This window comes from Chiloscyllium plagiosum, chromosome 2, assembly GCF_004010195.1.
Source record: "Chiloscyllium plagiosum isolate BGI_BamShark_2017 chromosome 2, ASM401019v2, whole genome shotgun sequence".
In the NCBI taxonomy this organism is placed as follows: Eukaryota; Metazoa; Chordata; class Chondrichthyes; order Orectolobiformes; family Hemiscylliidae; genus Chiloscyllium; species Chiloscyllium plagiosum.
The window spans coordinates 12,842,687-12,857,887 of record NC_057711.1 but is presented as its reverse complement, the minus strand read 5'-3'; the positions used below and the strand labels follow the sequence as shown (position 1 = coordinate 12,857,887).

Here is a 15,201-nt window from a genome sequence, read left to right as displayed (position 1 = left end):
TAAACAGATTAGCACTGTACTCACAGCAGTTTAGAAGAATGAGAGGCGATCACATAGAAACGTAGAGGCTTCTTAAGGGTCTTGACAGGATAAATGCTGAGAGGATGCTTCCCCTTGTGGGAAAGTCTGGGATCAGAGGGCATAACTCATAGGGTACCACAGTGCCAATTTAAAACTGAATGCAGAGGAATTTTTTCTTTCACATGGGTTTGAGTGTCTTTGGAACTCCTTGCCAAGGAAGCTGTGGAGGACAGAGTCCCTTTGTATATTTGAGGCTGAGATAGAAAGATTCGTGATTAGTAGGGGAATCAAGGGCCACGAAGAAAGAACAGGAAAGTGGACATGCTGAACGTTGGATCACCCACGACAGATCTTGAAACACAACACCTCTGACATTGCAATGCTCCCCCGAGAATGGATGTCAACTTTGGATTATTGACTCAAGGCTCTGGTGTAGATGTTGAATTTAAATACGGGTTGTTGAAAGTGCCAAACATTGTGGAGTAAATCCAGAGGCAGAATGCAGCTTGATGGTCCACTCCAGTTTATAGCCAAGTCAGGACAACCCTCAAGACCATCACCCCAAATTCATCAGGACTAAATGGGCTCAACTAGGAGGACACGTTGCATAGACTGGGCATATACTTCCTGGAGTTTAGAAGGGTAAGGGGAGATTATAATTGATATATTTATGATGATTAAAGAATACGATAGGGCAGACCAAGAGAAATTGGTTCCTCCTGTGGGGGCAGCCCAAAACCAGGGATACAATTGTAACATTAGAGCCAGGCTGCTTAATGGCTGATGTTGCGAAGCATTGCTGAATGCAAGAGGATACTGGAAGTCTCAAACTCTTTCCTCAAAAAGACTGTCACAATTTGGGGGAGGGATGCTGCAATGAAAATTTCAGAACTGAGATTAATTAGCTTCTGCTCGACAAGGACATTGAGAGTAAATTTTGTATTTTATATGGGATGTGAGCACTGCTAGCAAGACTGACATTTGCTGTCCATCCCTAATTGCCTACATGTAATAGGTCTGTAGTCACATCAAAATCAGACTGGGTATGGATGGCAGATTTCCTTCCCTAAAGTCCTCAGTGAACCATACAGGTATTTGTGACAATTGGGGTCAGTTCCAAAGCATCGTTAGAGATTAGTCAAAGACTTCAGATTAAGTGAATTTAAATTCTAATGGCTGCCGTGGTGGGGTATGAACTCAAGTCCTCAGGGCATTTGGTTGAACCTCTGGAACACCAGCCCAGTGACATCGCCACAACGTCACCAATAAGGTGTTCTAATCACTCTGACAAGAGAAAACATCCTCTCGAATCAACACTTTAAAGTTGTTCAAGGTCTTATTTTCAACAAGATTGCCTTTCATTCCTTTAAACTCCAATGCATAAAGAGCCAATCTCTTCAATCTTTTTTCATAAGCTAAGCCCTTCATCCCAGGAACAAGGAGGATGAAGATTCTTATAGTCACCTTTAAATTAATTGAATCCTTTTTCAAAGGAGACCAAAATGCAAAATACTCCAGATGTAGTTTCATCAAGGACTTGTACAGCTGCAATGAATATCCTTATTGTTATATTCCATTTCCCCTTGCAATAAAAAATAGCATTCTGTGATCATTCCCGATTTGAGTGAGTAAATGAGCCAGAGCAGCCTTCTGCTGTTATCCTTGCTGAGGTGAAGTGAAGCTACATTGACACTGCAGTTTGATGGCAACCTTAATTAGTGACACCCTTGGGACAGGGAGAATCCACTCTCGGGTTTAGCAATGCCACCTTAAACGATACCAAAATTGGCCAAAGTAGGGGCCCAGCTTGTCTTGGTTCAATAACTTACAATATTGCCTGCTTCTCCGTCTGTGAGCTGAGGTACCGTTGGACCTGCGCTTGGTTCACCCCATAAAGTGCAAGCATCATGAACACGCCGCCAAAGCTTAGAGTCCAGAAAGTGTGACGCTCAAAGGGGTCAGGGTTCAGGCTGCAGAGGAAAAGGATACTTCAGCAAAACAAACCAAACCAATCAGGTTGTACACTGGACCATGTCTCTCCTCGGTGTGAAAAATCTATCCAATTCATCTTGCTCACCAGCTCTTCCCTGCAGCCCCACAAACTCATGTTTTTTTCTCAAATATTTATCTGAGTCCTTTTTGAAAGTCTGTATCAAACTTGCTACCACTACTCTTTCAGGCAATGCTTCCAGATTACAAAATTTGCCTTATCAAAATTGGTCTTCGCACCTTTTAATTAAAACCTTTAAATCAGTTTCCTCTGGTTATCACCCTACCCAAACACTAGTTCAATGAAGCCACTCCCATTTAGATTAATTTGTGAAGTTTTAAATTTGCTTCAAAAAGGTACACTTACTCAATTCCTGAAATCTTGCCATTGTTTTTTGCGATTCGCCACACTTCACCGATGCCTCCAGCCTCCTTTGCTCCTATGATGATGACAGCCAGCTGCCCAGAAAACATCACCAGTGTCTGAAACACATCTGTCCAGATTACAGCCTTCAGTCCACCCTGAGGATAACATTGAGGCGCACAGTGAACAGCAATGAAACAGGGAATCATACAATCCTGACAGTGTGGAAACAGGCCATTTGGCCCAACAAGTCCACACCAACCCTCCAAACAGCAATCCACCCAGACCGATTCCTCTACCCTATTAGTCTACATTTACCCCTGACTAATGTACCTAACCTATACATCCCTGAACACATTGTGCAATTTAGCACGGCCATTTCGCCTAATCTGCACCTCTTTGGAATGTGGGAGGAAACCGGAACACCCGAGGAAACCCACATAGACATGGGGAGAATGTGCAAATTTCACACATACAGATGGAATCAAACCTGGGTCCGTGATACTGAGAGGCAGCAGTGCTAACCAAAGTCACCGTACCACACTGTGCAGCCTCAATGCCAACATGGGTGTGAGACGTGCCTTTCATTCACTTTCAGTCAGACAATTATCAATTCAAATCCCCACTTCAGAGATTTGAGCAGAAAATATTGACTGACACTCGTTATGATGGGTATTTGCTGTGATCTAATTGAATATGAGACACAGGATTAAGGGGCTGAATGACGTCTGCCTGCTCTTATGCGCTGCTCATTATTTATCCCTCAATTGATAGAACTAAAATGGATTACTGCACTTTTATTGAACTGCTCTGTGTGGGATTGTGCTGTGTGTAACAGCACGCTCCAGAGAAATAACCACATACTGGAGGCTAACATAATACTCAGCAAATGCTGCACTGTCAGGTTTACAGTCTTCTAGTTGAGCTGTTGAACTGAGCCTCTGCCCACCCTCTGAAGCAGTTGATAAACATATTGAGGCAGCGCTGGGAAAGGGAACAGGGACGTTCTCCGTCATAGTTTTGTCAGGAACGTCAGCTTCCACAACACCAATGGGCTAGTGGGGGTAAATTGAAATTTCAAAACAAACAGCAATAGTTTCAATGAGGCTACAGATCCATAGAAGCAAATTAAGATGATACAAGCCATCTATGATCAAAATGAATGGTAGAACCAATTGAAATCCTGAAGGGACTTTGTCCCATTCCTACATCGGGCCAATATTCACTCTTCAATCAACAGTATTTGAAAAAGATTCTACTGCATTATCGCAATGCTGTCTGCGGGATCTTGTCGTGTTTCCTACAATATAGCGGTGACTACAATTCAAAGCTATGTCCTCTCTTTGGGACATCATGAGGTTGCAAAAAGCATTGTATAAAGTCAAGACTTGATTTAAGCCATCAACATTGAGTGGAACATTGGAGCTCTCTGACCCATTGAATACTCACCAGTGCTGTATACAGTGTGCAAACTAACCCCATGGTTAACACTGCGCCCCACAAATCGAAGCCAGTCACTGAAAACAAAATCACAAGTCTTAATGTCATAGAATAGAATCCCTACAGTGTGGAAACGGCCCTTTGGCCCAACAAGTCCACACTGAACCTCTGAAGAGTAACCCACCCAGACCCAATCCCCTACCTATTACTTTACATTTACCCCTGACCAATGCACCTAACCTACACATCCCTCACTATGGGCAATTTTGCATTGGCAATTCACCTAACCGGCGCTTCTTTGAATTGTGGGAGGAAACCAGAGCACCCGGAGGAAACCCACGCAGACACAGGGAGAACGTGCAAACTCCACACAGTCGCCCGAGGCTGGGATCGAACCCACTTCCTTGGCGCTGAGTGGTAATAGTGGTAACTACTGAGCCACCATGCAGCCTCAAATATTTGAACATCAGAAGGCCAGAGGAAAGCTAACAAGTGGGCCAAAAGGAGAACTCTCACAATGGCAAAAATCAAGGGACTGTAACCTCGCTACCATTACCAATGTAAGAAAAAAAGTTTTCTCCTCTGCTGAAGTTTCCTCCTGCTCTCTGCCCACAACCCCGTCTACCTCCCACACCCCCACATGCTCTCCCATCCTCTTCCCGCTCTGGCCCATTCAAACTAGCAGTCCTACTCTGCCACCAAACTACCCCTACCCCACCACTTTCTCCTTCCATTTTGTGTGTGATACATGTATGCTAATCATGAGAAGGCCATTCAAAACTGCTAGAGGGGCTGGTAAAATGATTTACTGGTGGCAACTACCTCAATTTTATTTAGGGATCATGTTCAACCCCAGCAAGTAGTAAATAAAATAGCACAGCCAATCACCACCACCACTTCCTTTTCTCCCCACAAGCTTTGCAAAACATTACTTTTGCACTTCTCCAGTCACAGCTAATGCAGCACAAAGGAGAATACTGTGTTGGCGATTCAACACTGTGTTTCAAGGACAGTTACTCCTTTCTGTTAATGAGCAACTGATATCAGCCTAGCCTTTGGGCACATTTCTCTGCAACATTTAAGTATTTTTGTTCAAAAAAAAATGTTACAATGATTTAATTTGTAGCGTGGAATCAAAGATCATGGTGGTCTCAAATGCCGACTGCGTTTTAACTTTTCTGGCCTGATCTCATTCTCATTTCTCTAGTATCCAGTCATATGATTTAGATCATTTCTTCCTGCTTTATTTCCATGGCACTGACTTGAAACATATAATTATTTTGGTCTTCCGTTGGGAATGTATAATTTTGATTAGTTACAGATCACGTGCTGTGGATTTAGTGCCTTTTTAAGTGGTTTAGCAGCTTTGACTAGGTCCTTAAACAGCCCAGGATCTTACATTTAAGCTTCACATAGCAGGAAATGCAGTTGAACCACAAATCCAGATTCACTCGGAAACTCATCATAATTACTTCATTATTATACATTTGGAAATAACAAGAAACTGGAGGGCAGATAATTGGGTGGCTTTAATTTTCCAAAACTGCCTAGATTCAGGAAGTTCCCATTTGATGAGAAGGTAGCAAATGCAACTCCTTTATTCAAAAGAGTGAGAAAGACGGAAAGGAGGAAACTATGAGCCAGTCAACGTTACAAGTGTCATAGGGAAGATATCTGAAGCTATTAAAGTGGATGCTGGATATCTGAAATAGAACCATTAAGTGCTGAAGAAACTCAACTTAGCTGGCAGTATCTGTGGAGAAAGATCAGAGTTCATGTTTCGAGCCAGATAGTTATACTGGACTCAAAATATTTACTCATGTTTTTCTCTCCGCAGATGGTCTCAGAACTGCTGAGGTTCTCAAGCACTTTGTGTTTTCATTAAATAAGTTATAGCTTAGATAATTTAAAGATGATCAAGCACAGCCAACATCTGTGAAAGGGAAATAATGCTTAACCAATCCATTGGGAGTTTTTTGAGGAAGTAATATGTGCTATACATAAAAGGGATAAAGTGCATATACTGTATTTAGATTTACAGAAGATTATTGTAGAAAATTAAAGTAAGTGCAGTGGAGGGTAGCATATTGGTTAGGTAACAGGATGCAGAGAGCAGGTATACATGCTTTTATTTCAGGTTGGCAGGATTAAATGAGTGTGTGCCACAGGGATCTCAACTGTTCATAATTTGCTGGATGAAGACAAGAGAAATTGAGGGTTTGGTTAAGAAAAAGGATGCATATGTCAGGTATAGACAGCACGGACTGAGTGCATCCTTAGATGAGCATAAAGTCAGTAGGAGTATACTTAAGAGGGAAATCAGGTCATCAAAAAATGAAATAGCTTTGGCAAATAAGGAGAATCCAAAGGGATTCATTAAGGGCAAAAGGGTAACTATGAAGAGAATAGAGTTCCTTAAAGATCAGCAAGGCTGCCTATGTGTGGAACCGCAGGAGATGGGAGAGATACTAAATGGGCGTATTTTGCATCAGTGTTTACTGTGGAGAAGGACATGGAAGATATAGAACGCAGGGAAATAAATAGTGACAAAATTTAATTTAATCTAATTTTGAAAAATGTCAGTATTAGAGAGGTAGTGCTGGATGACTTAAAACACAGAAGGGAATAAATCTGACCAGGTATACACTAGATCTCTTTGGAAGCTAGGGTAGAGATTGCTGGATCCCTTGCTGCGATATTTTAACATTGATAGCCACAGGTGAGGTGCCGGAAGACCGGAGGTTGACTAACATGGTGCCACTGTTTAAGAAGGGTGATAATGAAAAGCCAGGGAACTATAAACTGGTGAGCCTGACATCGGTAGTGGGCAAGTTGTTGGAAGGAATCCTGAGGGACAGGATTGACATGTCATTGGAAAGGCAAAGACTAATTAGGGATTGCCAACATGGTTGTACGTGGAAAACTGTCTCTCGCTAACTTGATTGAGTCTTTTGAAGAAGTACCAAAGAAGATTGATGAGGGCAGGGCAGTGAATGTTATCAGTATGGACTTCAGTAAGGTGTTTAACAAGGTTCCTCATGGTAGACTGTTTAGCAAGGTTAGATCACATGGAATAGAGGGAGAACTAGCTAGTTGGATACAGAACTGGCTCGCAGACAGAGGATGGTGCTGGAGGGTTGCTTTTCAGATTGAAGGCCTGTGACCAGTGGTGTGTCGCAAGGATCGGTGCTGGATCCACTGCTTTTCATCATTTAATAACTTGGATGTGAAATGATGAGTGAGTAAGTTAGCAGATGACACCAAAATTGGTGGTGTTGTGGATAGTGAAGAGGTTCCCTCAGAGTACAATGGGACCTTAATTTAGATGGGACAATGGGCTGAGGAATGGCAGATGGAGTTTAAATAAATGCGAGGTGCTGCATTTTAGAAAGGCAAATCAGGGCAGCACTCATACACTTAATGCTAAGGTCCTGGGAGTGCTGCTTAACAAAAGAGACTTTGGAGTGCAGGTTCATAGTTGCTTGAAAATGGAGTTGCAGGTAGAAAGGATAGTGAAGGCAGCATTTGGTATGCTTACCTTTATTGGTCAGTGCATTGAGTATAGGAGTTGGGAGTTGTGACTGTACAGGACATTGATTAGGCCACTTTTGGAGTATTGCATGCAGTCATGGTCGCCCTGCTATAGGGAGGATGTTGTGAAACTTGAAAGGGTTCAAAAAAGATTTACAAGGATGTTGCCAGCATTGCAGGGTTTGAGCTACAGGGAGAATGTGATTGTTTTCTGTGGAACGTGGAAACTTAGGGGTACAGAGGTTTATAAAATCATGAGGGGCATGGATGGGATGAATAGGCAAGATCCTTTCCCTGGGGTGGGGGAATCCAAAACTCGAAGACATGGGCTTAGGGTGAAATGGCAAAGATATAAAAGGCACCAAAGGGACAACCTTTTCACGCAGAAGGCTGTGCATGTATGGAGTAAGCTGCCACAGGAGGTGGTGGAGGATGGTACAATTATAACATTTAAAAGGAATAGGAATAAGAATGGTTTAGAGGGAAATGGGCCAAGCGCTGACAAATGGGGCTAGATTTATATAGGATATCTGGTCGGCATGTACGTGTTGGATCAAAGGGCCTGTTTCTGTGCTGTACAGCTCTATGAACTGGACAAAGGAACAGAGGTATGGTCTCCAAATTTGGTGATGATGCATAGGTAGGAAAGTAAACTCTGGAGAGAACATAAGGGGGCCTCGAAAAGATTTAAATAATATAAGTGAATTGGGAAAGATCTGCCAAATGGATTACAATGTAGGAAAATAAGAAATTCACCATTTTGGTAGGAAGGATAATGCAGTAGCATAATACTTAAATGGTGCGAGATAGCAAAGTTGAGATGCATAGGGTTCTGGCTGCCCTTGTGCATGAATTGCAATAGGCTGGGTCTAGAGGTACAGCAAGTATTCAGGAAAGCACTTATTACAAAAGCAGGACATTGGGGAGACCACGTCTGGAGTACAGAATACAGGTCTCCTTCCTTAAAGAAGGATGTAAATGCTTTGGAAGCAGCTCAGAGAAGGTTTATTAGACTAATAACTGGTATTGCAGATTGTTTTATGAGGAAACTTTGGACAGACTGCAGTTTAGAAGGGTAAGGGATAATTTGATTGTAAGATACAAGATGTCAAGGGGTCTTGACAGGGTGGATGCAGAAAGGATGCTTCCATTTTAATTTTATTCACTTGTGGGACGTAGCTGTCACTGCATGGGCCAGCATTTATTGCCTATCCCTACTTGCCCTTGAGAAGATGGCGGTGAACTGCCTTCTTAACTACTACAGTCCATGTACTGTAGGTAGATCTGCAAACCAGATATCCAGGCAACTGAGCTAAAGTTTCTGCTTTTTCAACCTCTCCCCTCACCTGAGACGTGGTGACCCTCAGATTAATCTTGCCATCTCTCTTGAATGAGAGAGCAATCCTATGGTCCTCTGGGATGATGGCGACTTTACCTGGGTAGACCCACAACGCCTTAAGACCATTAGAAATAGAAACAGGAGCAGGCGAATCGTCCCCTCAAGCCTGCTCCACCTTTCAGTCAGATCATGGCTGATCCAACATTCCTCAGACCCACTTTTGTACCTTTCCCTGTAACCTATCAGCCCTAAGTATGCACAAGAACTCTGCCTGCACAGCTCTCTGCAGCAAAACTTCAAAGACACACAACCCTGTGGGAGAAGAAATTCCTCATCTCAGTCTTAAATTGGCACCCCATTATTCTAAGAGGACGCCTTTTGGTCCTAGACTCTTCAATAAAGGTAAACATCCTCTCAACATTTACCCAGACAAGTCGCTTAGGAATCCTTTAGGGGATGGAGAAAATGAAGAGTGGGGAGTCCCAGGATTTTAACCTGTGGGAGAATTTTAAACTGGGGCTACTGTTTAAAAAGATGGAGCCGCCATTAAAGACATAAGGAAAAAACTTTGCTCTTCTCAAAAGTTGCTGGAAGCACAGTTTTTGAATATTTTTGAGGCAGAGGTTGATAGACTGTTGTTAAGAAAGGGGTTAAAAGGCAGGTGAGAATGTGGAATAAATCAGACCAGCCACAATTTCATCAGTGAAGGAGTAGGCTGAGTGACCTACCTATGATCCTAGCTTGTAAATTTGTACATTTGGAGTTCAAATTGAATCACAGAGTTCAATTCAAACAATCTGAAACATTCAGTGGGCTTTAACGATCAAGTAAATATGGAGAATCCACTTTCACTTGCAGAAGGTCAGCAATTAATTTAGGAGAATTGGCACAAGAACTAGAGGGAAGCTCAGGAGAATTTCTTGTGACAAAGTGAACCACACAGCCTTTTCAGACAGAACACTTACTGATCCTGCTTTACATGGACTGGAACCCATTAGATTTGAGCATCTGAGACAACTGCAAACCAACAATGCTGTGAATGATCGGATCTGGGTTTAAAAGTCTAGCTTTTTCAAGAAAACATCTGTGCAGGTTGCTATCTTGTGGAAATAACTGATTAATTCTTTTATATAATTATGGTGGCAGCTGGAGAATCAGCTCAGGTCTGAGGGTGTTCACACAGGTGAGCTTCAAATGCCTGGATTATTTCCATATGCTGTGATCCCATTGTAAAGTACCTGCATTCAGTGCCAGCGCAGGTGTATACAGCACAAGACCCATGTAAATCACCTGCAATTAGAAGAGAAATATTGCTATTAGCATGAAGAAAAGCCTCACTCACACCCCGCAGCTGTCAGTTTGAAATCAATCTTACTGTCAGTACTATTACTTGTGAGTCAGTGAGTTGAAACCCCACTGGAATGGAGAACCTATATTTCCTGATAGTATTGAAGTGCTGTGTAATAACAACAGGGTAGCTAAAGATAGACTATACACACTGGTTGGAGATTCTAAAACTAGGGAACACTGTCTAAAAAGGACCAGCCCATTCAGGAGAAAAGCACTTCTACATGCAAAGGGTGTTAGAGGTTTGGAACTCTCGTCCACCAATAGCAGTTGACGCTAGATCAGTTGTTAATTTTAATTTGGAGAAAGATAACATTTTCTTAAACAAAGGTAATAAGGGATTTGGGCCAGGTGAATGGAGTTAGGTCACAGATTAGCAATGTTTTCCTGAGATTGTCAGCCAGTAACAATGTTGAACCATAAGCACTGAGAGAGCCTGTCCTTACTAGGCAGTCTTTCATGTGGAACTATATCAAAGCCACCTTCTGGAGGTTATATGTTGTAGGAATTCTCATTGCCATCTTGAGACATCAACGTCTCAGAAGGAAGTCAAAATGGTCATCCAAGTTGGATCTCACCCTTTCTAAAACAATAATGTTTTCAACTTGTTGAAGTGTGTGAGCACCACTGACAAGGCCAGCATTTATTGCTCATTTCAAATTGCCTTGGAGAAAATGTAAGTGAGCTGCCAGTGTCATTACAATAATGTCACCAAGTTAGTAATCCAGATCCCCAAACTAATGGTCTGGTGACATGTTCAAATTCCAGCAAGACAGATGGTGAAAATTAAATTCAATTTTAAAAAAAAAAAAATCTGTAAATAAAAAAATGCTGGCCTCATGACGACCATGTAACCACTGTCAAATGTTGTAAAATACCATCTGGTTCATCGATGTCCTTTAGGGAAGGAACCCACTCCCCCCAACCCTGGCCTGGTCTGGTCTATGTGACTCCAGACCCACAACAATGAGGTTGACTTTTAAATGTGTTAATCAAGATGGGCAATAAATGTTGGCCTAGTTAGTGATGCCCACATCCTGTGAACAAATAAAAGTAAAATTAAAAAAAACATAAAATGGGGACAACCCACAGGGAGAGAGTTTCTGGATTTTAACCCAGTGACTAGTCCCATGTCAAGTCCCATGCTTGGAGGGGAATGTCGAGTTGGTGCTGTTTCCATGCAAGTACAAACCTTGTCCTTCTAAGTGGTACAGGTCATAGGTTTGGAAGGGGCTGTTGAAGGTGCCTTGGTAAGTTACTGCAGAGCACCTTGTAATAATACATAATGCTGCCACTGCGCATCAGTGGTGAAGATAGCGAACGTTGAAGGTAATGGACAGGTACCTAAACGCTGTCAAGATCTGGAATGTTGTCATCCAGGTAAGTGGAAATTATTCCACCACACTACTGACTTTGTAAGTGGTGACAGGTTTGGAGAGTCAAGAGTTAAATTTGTCACGCAAAATTCACAGCCTCAGACTTGTTCTTGTAGCCACAATATTTATATGGCTAGTCCAGTTCAATTTCTGGCCAGTGCTGACCACAGGATACTGATAGTGGGAGATTCAACATCGGTAATGCCATTAAATATCTAGGCACAATGGCTAGATTCTCTCTTGTTGGACATTGTCATTGCCTGGCACTTGTATGGTGCAAATGTTAGTTGCTGGACTGTTGTCCAGGTCTTGCTGCAAATGGACATGGGCTGCTTCAGTATCTGAAGGGTTGAGAATGATGCTGAACATTGCGCAATCATCAGCAAGCACTCCCAGCTCTGATCTTATGATGGAGGGAAGGTCCTTGATGATGCAGTCGAAAATGGCTGGAATTCGACACTGACAAAGATGTCCTGCAGCTGAGATGACTGACTTGAGATGATGAACCTCAAACAATTACAGCCAGCTTAGCTTGTGCTATGACATCAACAACAGATTGTTTTTCTCTCTGATTCCCACTGACTCAATTTTGCTAGGGCTCCTTGATGCTACACTTGGTCCTGACTGCTATTTACTGGGTTACTTTCCCCTGTTTGTTTCCGTAAGTTAATTCTATTATTTTTGCCACAATAACAAGTCTTTTGTTAAATGGGTCTTTGTTGCCTTTGGTTTCAATGCAGTGAAAGTTCCGCCATGTCGCCCATCTTGAGATTTGACAACACAATGTAGCCTGACCTTTCTAATGCAGTGAGGGAGTGGTCTATTGTTGGAGGTGCAGCAATGAGCAAATACTGCACTGTGTGTGGCCCAGCACTGAGAGGTATGTGATAGTTTGTACCTTCTTAAATTGGCAACATTGGCACCAGGTCTTTCCTGGATCATGGGAAATCGCACCACCAGCCTCAGCAGAAGAGTTTAATCCATTTGTTTCACACCTGTGACTTGTTGTGCGTAAAACTGTCTTAACCGCAGTTAAATGACCAGACATTTTCCTCTGCACTGTAAAATGTGCCTTCTTGAATCCAGGTTTGTGGGAATACTGGGTGCACTCGGGTGCCAGACCCGAGTGTGTTGGATTAGGGAGATACATCCCACATTGAGGAATGCTGCTCTGTCAGAAGTACAGTATTGAGGGAATGCTGCTCTGTCAGAAAAGCTGATTTTCAAATCCTACGTTAAGTGAAGACTCTGTAATGCCCTCTCAGATGGGCGGAGAAGACGCCTCAATGCTATCTGAATAGGTGCAAGGGTGCTCTTTTAGCATCCTAATAAATATTGAATTCTTCTTCCACAACACCAAATGATGACATGGTTATTATCACGTTGCTGTTTATGATAGCTTGCTGCGTGCAAAGCAGTTGCTTGTTACAACTCTTTAAAATTACTTTATTGGTTGCAAGTCACATACTGGAAAAGGGTTACATTGCAGTCCTCAAATCCAATCCAGCACCTACACTGAACAATATCCACTTGTATAACTGTAGTCAGCTGACAGGACCATTAGTAACCATGGAGCACACTTTTAAGGCAATTGCCAAAGGAACCAGAGAGAAGTCATCACGGGGGGGGGTTAAGGAGGAACTGGATAACGTTAAAAGAGTTGGCAGAGACATGAAGGACTGTACTGTCTGAAATTTTACATGCAGCACATAGAACTGTTTTCATTAGCTATTCAGAATTTAGGGAACACTTAGCTTAACAATTAACCTCTACAGATTGAAGATAAACTGAACAGTGATTGCATGGTTGGTTAAAGACACAGATTTACTAAACAGGATAGCAAAATCCCAATAGTAAGGAGAGTGATGGAGTTTTTTTTTTGCTAGAGTGCAAGTTTATGTTTTATTCCTGACTGTTATAAAGAAAAATTCCATCTGAGAAGCAATATTGCCTGCAAGATGCAGATGCATGACCACAGAGCCACTAGCAAGCTATTACACAGGTCCCTTTTAGGATACCGTGTACAATAAAACTTAAGATCCTTTGGTCGAAATAAACAGGTCACACACAAGGAATTCGATTCAAAGGAATCATTGTTCTGGGGTTATTAACTATCTGGTGGAGATCAGACTCACCATCTGGAAAATGAAGGTCAGTGTCCCACACAATCGCGTTGCCTTGTTAAACCGCAGTTCAAGGTACTGGAAAAGAAACACAAACTCCACATTAGGATTCGAGTTACAGACAATCGGACCCAAAACAATCTAAGTGGTCGTAGAACCAGAATCTGGGGACAGAGGGTACAAACCCATCTCCTGAATTCTAGTCACCTTACTGAATGTGGCCTGGGTCAGATGTCTCTGCATAAAAGTCACACTTCAGGGACCTGAGCACACCATCCAGACTGAGACATTCAGGGTAATACTGAGAAACTGCTGCACTGCAAGAGGTCTCCGGATGAGATGGGGCTGCTCCCATTGCCCTTTATTTGACCGGATGTGGGCATTGTTGACAATGTCACAACTTATTGCTATTCAATGGAGTGCTTTGCTGAGCCATTTCAGAAGGCGGTTTAGGGTCAACCAGTTTGCTTTGGACCTGGAGTCACACGTTGTTGAGTTTGGGTGAGGTGTACAGGAGCAGGGATTGATTGCTGCAATTATACAAGGTCTTGGTGACAGCATATCCAGAGTACTGGATGTGGTTTTGGTCCTTTTCTAAGGAAGGCTATGGAGGGAGTGTAACAGAGCTTTACTAGATCGAATGACAGGGCTGATGTATGAAGGGAAATTGGATTTGTTAAGACAATTTCTTTTATTCACTCATGGGACATGACTGTCATTGGCTGAGCCAGCATTTATTGCCCATCCCTAGATGCCCTTGAGAAGATGGTGGTGAGCTACCACCCTGAACCACTGCAGTCCACCTGCTGTGGATCGACACGATGCCCTTTGGGAAGGGACTCCAGGATTTTGACCCAGTGACAGTGAAAGAACAGTAAAGGTGATATATTTCCAAGTCAGGGTGGTGAGTGACTTGGAGAGGGACTTGAAGGTGATGGTGTTCCTATGTATCCGTTGCCCTTGTACTTCTAGATTGAGTGGTCGTAGTTTGGGAAGGTGCTGTTGAAGATCTTTGGTGAATTTCTGCAGTGCATCTTGTAAATAGTACACACTTCTGCTACTGAGCATTATGGCAGAGGATATGGATGCTTCCAGATGTGATGCCAATAAAACGGGATGCTTTCTCATGAATGGTGTCATGTTTCTTGAGTATTATTGGAGCTGCACCCTCCAGGAAAGTGGGGGATATTCCATCACACTCCTGACTTAGTTAAAGATCACACCATACCAGGTTATAGTCCAACAGGTTTATTTGGAAACACTAGCTTTCGCAGCACTGCTCCTTCATCTGGTAGCTGTGAAGGAGTAGCACTCAAAGCTAGGGCTTCCAAATAACTTTGTTAGACCATAAGACATAGGAGCGGAAGTAAGTCCATTCGGCCCATCGAGTCCACTCCGCCATTCAATAATGGCTGATGGGCATTTCAACTCCACTTACCCACATTCTCCCCGTAGCCCTTAATTCCTTGTGACATCAAGAATTTATCAATCTCTACCTTGAAGACATTTAGCATCCCGGCCTCCACTGCACTCTGCGGCAATGAATTCCACAGGCCCACCACTCTCTGGCTGAAGAAATGTCTCCGCATTTCTGTTCTGAATTTACCCCTCTAATTCTAAGGCTGGTGTCCATGGGTCCTAGTCTCCTCGCCTAACAGAAACAATTTCCTA

The 15,201-nt window shown here is 42.8% G+C and overlaps 1 protein-coding gene across 5 annotated transcripts in view; it reads right to left on the bottom strand.

Moving 5' to 3' along the window:
* The window catches only part of LOC122556956 (sodium-dependent multivitamin transporter-like), a 62,711-nt gene that overhangs the window by 35,389 nt on the left and 12,121 nt on the right, over positions 1 to 15,201 (bottom strand). For all 5 annotated transcript variants that reach the window (XM_043704219.1, XM_043704196.1, XM_043704204.1 and 2 more), the window contains exons 3-7: positions 13,543 to 13,608; positions 9,923 to 9,974; positions 3,824 to 3,891; positions 2,378 to 2,532; positions 1,851 to 1,991 (exon numbers count right to left, since the gene is read on the bottom strand). In XM_043704219.1, coding sequence (XP_043560154.1) covers positions 1,851 to 1,991; positions 2,378 to 2,532; positions 3,824 to 3,891; positions 9,923 to 9,974; positions 13,543 to 13,608 — 482 coding nt within the window. The remainder of the gene's footprint in view (positions 1 to 1,850; positions 1,992 to 2,377; positions 2,533 to 3,823; positions 3,892 to 9,922; positions 9,975 to 13,542; positions 13,609 to 15,201) is intronic.